Source organism: Solenopsis invicta, chromosome 8 (assembly GCF_016802725.1).
Source record: "Solenopsis invicta isolate M01_SB chromosome 8, UNIL_Sinv_3.0, whole genome shotgun sequence".
Lineage (NCBI taxonomy): Eukaryota > Metazoa > Arthropoda > Insecta > Hymenoptera > Formicidae > Solenopsis > Solenopsis invicta.
The window spans coordinates 284,250-292,476 of NC_052671.1; the positions used below are offsets into that span (position 1 = coordinate 284,250).

Below are 8,227 nucleotides of genomic sequence, written 5' to 3' on the forward strand. Positions count from 1 at the left end.
TGCACGCGCGCGCGCGCGCCTGCACACGAGAGTCTATTTTAAAATGAAAAGTCCATCTCTCTCTCTCTTGCTACATAGTGGATTCTTATATTTAATTATAAGACCATTTTAAGTAGCCCGATCTCGGAAAGCCGTATTAGCACATCCTATAAGTATTGGACCATGTGAAATTACGTTACCACATATACGTACACACTACGTAGTAGTTGCGGGCGGCGGGCGGCGGATAAGTTGGCGCTTGGCGCAAGTTGGCGAATGAGCAATTGAGCAAGTGAGTGCAAGTCGTGCCAAGTGTGGTCTGGAGTGAGGTGAGGAGTGAGGACTGAGCGCGGCAGTTTGACTTTTATTCGTAGTCATAGCGACCGTGAAGAATGGCCGCACGATCGCTCGATTGATGGTTTGTTGCGAATGACAGCTACGAGAGAAGATAATCGAGTACGTGGAAGACTAACCACTGGTATAAACCAGTACCAGCAGTTGAGAAGCTTGTCTTCGCGTTTTACATTCTGTGTGAGTTCCGTTAGAATTAAGTAATTAACGATAGAGCGAAGAATTTGTTTCATCTCGATAACCGCGCGCGGTACGTGACTCGTATTGGTTTTTAGTCCGATAACTATAATTGCGTTTCTGAATGCGGCGTTCGCATTCAGATCAATTGGAATAATTCGATCCTTAGATTCATTTTTGAGCCATTAAAGCCAAAATCTCCTTGATTTTGGAGAGAAAACGATTCGAGTCTACTATACAGAAATCGTGGCGACTGTATAATTGAAAATTGTGACATTTTTTTCTTTTTTTTTTTCCTCTATCAAAAACGGTGCATGGCAGTCATTGAGTGTCGATGCTAACGAGTTTTTATATGATCGCTGTGACATCTATTTTATATTGTGAATAACTGCGATATTTTATCATATCGCCATTGCTACTACGTCTGCATGCGTACGTCTCATAGCTTTTTATCAACTTTATTCGAGTAAATTATCGTTTAATATCATCTTTTGTAACATTTCAGCTACTAAAATCCTAACTAAAATTCGATAGATAACAAATTTTTTATTATATGAATAAGAATACATAGAAGCGATAAAAGGTATTCGCCGAGAAAATCTTTATATTCCCATCAAATGTGCCAGATAATCTGATATACATATAAAAATCAATATCATACGATTGATAGAGTGGATTTACCTGCGTAGAATTGAAAAGAACTAAGAAAATCGCAAATTTTCTCTTGTTAACTCAAAAGTAAAAATGTATAAAACAGCAGTCGATACTTTTGCTGTTAGTTGATCGGCGATCAGGTCGGCGGCGATCAGGTCGGCGGCGGCGGAGTAATGCCATTTGAGAAAATCTATATTCTCGCATGTCTGGCCTGCACGAAGATCGTTTGCATGCGACCGTAAGAAAATGCTAATCTCGGCGCGCGACATATATATATGGTGTCCTAGATTGTACCTCGAGTCTTTTGCTCCTCATTGTGTCATAGATATTATTTAGGATATTAGATTTGACCACTGCGCAAAACATAATAGAGAGTACGTGGAAGAATAGTGCATAGCGTTTTGTTTTGAGTTTGTCATGCGATTTATCACAATTATATCACCAGACAAAAGAATTCAAGCCTATAGAAGCCAACCTAAATAATTGCAGTCCGATCGCTCGATCTTAAAATAGACGATTGCAAGTTCTACGTAGATTGCGCAACCTACTATGTACGTGTATTTCACATAATATCGAAAATTGCCACAAATATTACAAAAATTGCTCTATCATCTCGTTCCCCATTCTTTGAGTTTTACGGAATCTATACTATCTATATCTATACTAATATGAAATAATGAAATAATATACATACTATGTATGCATTCCACACTGCTGTATAGTCAATATTTTTGGATGATTCTCAGGCATTGTAACAAAACTAAGGTTTAATCAATTACTCAAAGCACTCTTATTTTACATTATGCACCGTATGCGTATGGAATTATATAAATTATTAGATATTTTCTTAATTATAATTTAAAATTAATTAATATTCATATTAAATGAATATAGATCTTGGTGCCGCATATACATATATTATAATATTTTATATGCCATTTTACGCACAGTTTTTCCAATTCTTTCAAATTGCGCGCCGTTACTTTTTATGGTTATTTCAAACACATCTCTTGAAATTAATTGGAAAAATAATATCAGAGAATTAAATTGAAAATTAGTTTAATTTAACAAATACTTGAAAATACTTGAAAATACTCTCATCCCGGAAAATTGTTTCATCGTTAAGATATCTTACCATATGTACATGACATGATAATGGGGCTTCTTCTTTTTTCTATTTAAATTGTTGTTAACAAGTTGACATTGATTTTAAATGAAAGCCCTATCTATAATTTAATTTTTTGTCTCGTTCCGCAGAATACTTTATGTCATAAGTGCAGAAGCAAAGATATATATATCTATTATTATTATTATTCGTAAAATTTGCATTTTCTCTACTCTCCGACGATCAGTGCCAAATAAAATTGTACAAAATGAGTAACAATATTAATTGTTAACGATATTATAATACACGTAGTCTATTAAGTTGGCTTGAGTTTAACATTAGAAAATTGTATTTTCTCCTAGTCGAAACTAGTGTTTCTTATTCCGTCCTTAATTATATAGCATTATTCTAAAATAATTCTATATAATTAAACTTGTATGTTATTGAGCAAAATATTTGAATAAAAATTGAAAAAATATGTGCTTCTCACATGACACTATCACTATTCGTACGATTACAGCGAATACAAAAAAGATGGGAGACTGTCGATTCCAATGGATTCCAGCTTCTTATAACGCCAAAGTTCGCTATGTGTAAGAACACTAAGAGCAAGTAATACAAAAATTGTCTGATCAGTGAAGATGAATCGATATATAACTTTGAATCAATTGGGTGACGGTACCTTCGGCTCCGTTGTTCTCGGAGAACGTATTGACACTGGTGAAAAGGTGGCTATAAAGAGAATGAAGAGAAAATATTATTCTTGGGAAGAAGCTATGAATCTTCGAGAAGTAAAGGTATGCGGGTATTCAAATTAGAGAAATAACTGACAAGCGATCTTATTGTGCGGCTTGGTGACAAAAATCTGTGAATACTAACGATAAATGTAATTGAAATATAGTAATATTCATAATTGAAGAGAAATAGAAAAATAATTTCGTCACTTTTCGCTTTTCTCTCGATTTCCTCTCGAGCCCCTCCTCTGCGAGTTCAATCAACAATTATTACTACTAAACGTAATTATTACTACTAAAATGATTTTCATCATTTTCTTCTCCGTTTCATTGTAGTCATTGAAAAAACTTAGTCATGCGAACGTCGTAAAACTGAAAGAAGTTATACGGGAGAATGACGTGCTGTATTTCGTATTTGAGTACATGAAGGAAAATCTCTATCAACTAATGAAGGACAGGTACATCTACGATCTAATTTCTTCTATTAAAATACCAAAAGTCTTTGTATTTTCTTTGACAACGAGATGTTTTAAATTGCAGAGACAAACTTTTTCCCGAGCCAATAATAAGAAATATGGTGTATCAAGTATTGCAAGGTCTCGCTTTCATGCATAAGCATGGCTTCTTTCACCGCGACATGAAGCCAGAAAATTTATTGTGTATGGGTCCCGAATTAGTAAAGATTGCTGATTTCGGGCTAGCGAGAGAAATTCGATCGAGACCTCCATATACGGATTACGTATCGACGAGATGGTAATAATTTTTCAATAATCTAATCACGATTCGAGCCGATTTGAGCCGATAATTTCTAAGAATTTCATGCGATAGTCTAAACAAATCTATTTGATTAATTTTATTGAATTGATAATACATATCTCTACAGGTATCGGGCACCAGAAGTGTTACTACACTCCACGACTTACAACAGTCCGATTGACATTTGGGCGGTCGGCTGTATAATGGCCGAGCTATATACGTTTAGACCTCTATTCCCTGGCAAAAGTGAAATTGACGAGATATTTAAAATATGTTCTGTGATTGGAACACCCGATAAAGAAGATTGGCCAGAGGGCTATCAATTGGCTACAGCTATGAATTTTAAATTCCCCAATTTTACGCGTACGTCATTGGGTGTGTTGATACCGAATGCCAGTCAAGAGGCGGTCGTACTCATGGAAGATATGTTGCAATGGAATCCTATAAAAAGACCAACGGCCCAGCAATCGCTCAGGTTTTTACACATCAAATATAAACTTAGTTAAACTTTTTGAAAAACATTTTGTAGAAAAGATCGAATCCTAAATAATTTGAAATTGTCCAGTAGTCACTGTTGCAACGAATTATTTCCAGGTATCCGTATTTTCAAGTCGGCGATCCAAGTATCATTAATAATAAAAAGATTGGTGTCGTATCTCAACGAGAACTTGTTATGAATAAAATTAATCTTCCACCGCCTGCGTCCAAGCAGTTCAGTTATTCTCAGGAAGATCTCGTTAATAGTTTAGTTCAATCGAGGTAAGGGTACATTTTATACAACTATACTTACAACTAGTAGTAAGAAAGAATATCGATAAATATAATTTTGTAAATTCTGCTATTAATTTTTAAATATTTTGAATTGTTAAATATACAAATTGTAGAGCACCAGAAAAAATGCTCGTTGAGTCACAGCAGCAGCAGCAGCAGCCGGCAGTCTTGCCGTTGCTGAATCATAATAATCGCAATAAACGCGACAGTAATGCCTCCAAATGGGACGAGGAGGATTTTGCCGAGCTTCTAGGGTACGTTGCACGATTTTTCAATACAATCTACGATATTAGCTCTAATCAAATCGTCTGTCCATGTCAGAAGCAAAATTGTCCCAGAGAATCCAAGCGCAACGCTCATCCCAGATCGCGTATACAAGGAAAATCGTGTAAATTGGAATGCCAACTATCAACAATCCGACAATTTGCATAGCAATGCAAATTGGTCCTTACCAACGTGGAAGGAATCACCATCGAGAATGTGGAATCAGTCGAACCAATCCAACCAGACGAAGAATATGCGTAAAGTTTCAGCGAAACAACACTATCTTAGTGTGGCTCGGTATGTCGCAGGCCAGAGCACAAATTTGCCATCCAGGTATATAAAATTCCGAAATCCAATCCAAAGAATTCTTATCGCATGCACGATAATAGTAATCAGTTATTTTTTGATGCAACTACAAATCGGACAGAATGTATTTTCATTGTTCAGAAGCTGCAGGAATCGTTCTCGTTACGAGATGATTTTGGCAAATGTACAACGTTTTATTACTGCATTGTCAAAAATGTTCTTTTCATTCAAAATTCTAAACGTGTCTGAACTTGTTCGATCAATTTATCAAATTTCTCAAATCACTCTTCATCCTGCACATCATCTATGTCGAGCCTTATTGACTCCCTGTGTCGGATATTTCGTTGAAAGTTTCGTGATAATAGCAAATTCGCTAGACCACAATATACGATTACTCTTACTATATATGATATACGCATTGCGATATATTTTAGCAATTATTGATCTGATTATCGAAATTTCGGCATGTTCGTTGCATTCATTGGATGGCGGTAAATGTATACTGAATGGAACAATTTTTCAAAACTAAAATGCATCAATATATAATTACACGTGACAATTGTACCTAGAGCCTTCTGTAATCCTTATTATTGTAAATTCAAAATATGCAATAAACAGTTTATGTATTTTTATTAATGTATATTGTGCTGCTTAAGTTCTTTATCGTTTAATGCTTTTTTCTATTTATTTTCAAGAAATGAGGATTCCGATATCAACCAATCTAAACTTCTATTGAATGGATTTATCGGTCAGGCAACATCCAACAAGTATGATGATTTTACAGACTCTTTTTGGGGACCTAGAAATAATATTGAGAATCAAACGAGGCAACACTATCTTGCGCGAAATCGTTACATCACCGAACAAAGCTTGAGATTACCTTATCCCAGCGTATACGGCACCCAAAATATCAGTGAGTTATACACAAGTACTTGTATACATTGCTATTGCATTCTTGCTTCAAAAATTAATTGAGTAATTTATTAATCGAATATTTTGCGATGCAAAGATTACTTTTTTCTACAACATAACATCTTTTCAACGCACTTTCTTTTTTTAAACAAGAATGCAAATGCTGTGACACACTTTATTTGTGCACAGAGACAATTTACAGAATTTGCGATACAATATTAGTTAATATAATATTTCTTTTTGATAGAAACTACCAATAAGCCTATGTTTCAACCGAACTTGTTTGGAAATGTTTTTAACGCGAAAACCAACAGTGGGCCTCATCACGGTCGAACAGATTGGGCAGCAAAATATCTCAAATGACCATTATAGAAAGGTTGGTTTATCTTTTCAAATTAATAATTTATCATCATGGCCTTTTTTTAAGGCAAATTTCAACTGTGATAGAACGATCACTGTCGTTCCATTGTGTATTACGTGACAGACAAGTAGGAAGAATGCATTTTTTTTCCGCGAGTAAAGTTTTACGAAAGGATTGGGAATTTTAAATAACGTGTTACTTAATTGTAACGCCTTTACCATTTTCGTTATATTTTTTTTGTATCGATAACAATATAACGTTGTTACATTTTCACAGTAACAAATTTTATTGTTATTTTATAAATAAATACACGCGTATGGACTATGTTGAGATTAATCAAAGTCACTATAAATTTCATATTGAACTGATAAATACTGACATAGAACATAGACAATTAGTTATCATTGTAAACAAAATGTCATCAAAATTTTATAAAAAAGTAACGACGTTATTTTTTTTAATAACGAATTATTTTTATAAAACGTTCCCAGTCCTCGTCGTATCTTGATTAGATAAAGTGTGACATGTCGAATAGTGGAATGGATTGTCACGATGTTAAATTGCAGCATTTTCATACGATCAAAGTTCCAGAGACAGTTATATAGATTGCTATAAGTCATCCATATTAATTGATCATGTATGAAAAAGTTTAATTTTCTGAGAAACTGATTCGGAATTCGATGTATATAGATCTATAAGATACATTATACTTGATTGTATATGTATTACACACGTACACACGCGTGCGCGCGCAGACATACGTATATGTATGTACACACATATAGTGTGTTTGTATATATTAATTTATTAATAATATTATATGCGGCGTAATCTCTTTGCGATATATGATCATAGTAAAGTTCTGGAGAATTATATTCTGAATTATAGAACATTATCATAAAGTATATCAATTGAATACGTTTATTCGATATAGAAACAATATTAAAAAAAAAAACTATTACGCCGTAGCCTAGCCGATAAAATGTACCATTAAGTATTAGAATAAAAAATATAACACATAAGAAATAATATTACGTACTTTTGTTATACTTTATACTCTGTAGCCTACTAATTTTTTTTTCCAAAAACGTCAATATAATTTTTGTATTAATTCGATAAAGAGTATGACACATAGAATAATCATAACGCAAAACTTTTACTTTAGACAACAATAAAGAAATGTTAAAAGGTAAGTGCAAAAATATTTTTAAATAATTAAAAATAAAATAATGCTGATGTAACAAATTAGAAGTATGTTGCACCTAATAAGAAATAAATAATTTTTTTCTTGACATTATTAAGAAATAATATTAAATTTCTGAAAAGAGATAACGCAAACTTTCATAAAATTACGAAAATATATAAACAAAAACTAGTTTTTAATATAAAATTGATATGTTAAGCTATTTGTATATTTATAGGAAAATATTTTGTACGAAAATATATCAAATCAATCATTTATTCTTTGCAATTTCTGCAAAACTTGTTCTTTCTTTTATATGTTGTAATAAAAGTTTGATTTTAAATATTTGCATTTGCTTTGTTAAAGATCGATAAACGTGGGTTTATATATGTAGAAGGAAAAGAATGTACACTTCAATAAAATAAGCTTCTTTATATGAGTAACATAAGAATAAAATATGTTTAAACACAGTTTTAAAATATAGTAATTTGCTAGGCGTTTTTTGTCTTTGAAACAAATGCAAAAGGAGATATATCAAGCACTATTATTTTGACACACTTTACGTATAATTATACATGTAAATTTGTAGAAGGGATTGATACATGTCAACTGTGAATAACGCGGGCATATATACATTGAATTATTACGTTTTGTCTTGTATAATTGGAATGTTT

At 33.1% G+C, this 8,227-nt stretch overlaps 1 protein-coding gene across 3 annotated transcripts; it reads left to right on the forward strand.

Annotated features, from left to right (window-relative positions):
- The first annotated feature begins 95 nt into the window (after positions 1 to 95).
- On the forward strand, positions 96 to 7,401 carry LOC105192902 (serine/threonine-protein kinase dyf-5). 3 transcript variants are annotated; one of them, XM_011157190.3, is made up of 10 exons: positions 96 to 510; positions 2,787 to 3,063; positions 3,337 to 3,458; positions 3,541 to 3,753; positions 3,884 to 4,231; positions 4,351 to 4,515; positions 4,641 to 4,781; positions 4,849 to 5,088; positions 5,793 to 6,010; positions 6,257 to 7,401. In XM_011157190.3, exons 2-10 carry the CDS (start codon positions 2,908 to 2,910, stop codon positions 6,370 to 6,372), a joined length of 1,719 nt encoding a protein of 572 aa, XP_011155492.1. In that variant the 5' UTR covers positions 96 to 510; positions 2,787 to 2,907; the 3' UTR covers positions 6,373 to 7,401. The 3 variants fall into 3 exon arrangements, with proteins under 3 accessions (XP_011155492.1, XP_011155491.1, XP_039308931.1); XM_011157189.3 differs by having other exon boundaries at positions 98 to 510; positions 4,849 to 5,124; XM_039452997.1 differs by lacking the exon at positions 96 to 510 and adding an exon at positions 550 to 1,712 and having other exon boundaries at positions 4,849 to 5,124.
- The last annotated feature ends 826 nt before the right edge of the window (positions 7,402 to 8,227 follow it).

Bases quoted from the DNA above. Each gene is read 5' to 3' on its own strand.
- LOC105192902 (XM_011157189.3), top strand. From the start codon at position 2,908: ATGAATCGATATATAACTTTGAATCAATTGGGTGACGGTACCTTCGGC. The intron at 3,064-3,336 runs GTATGCGGGTAT...GTTTCATTGTAG, and splicing joins TGAATCTTCGAGAAGTAAAG to TCATTGAAAAAACTTAGTCA. The intron at 4,232-4,350 runs GTTTTTACACAT...AATTATTTCCAG, and splicing joins ACGGCCCAGCAATCGCTCAG to GTATCCGTATTTTCAAGTCG.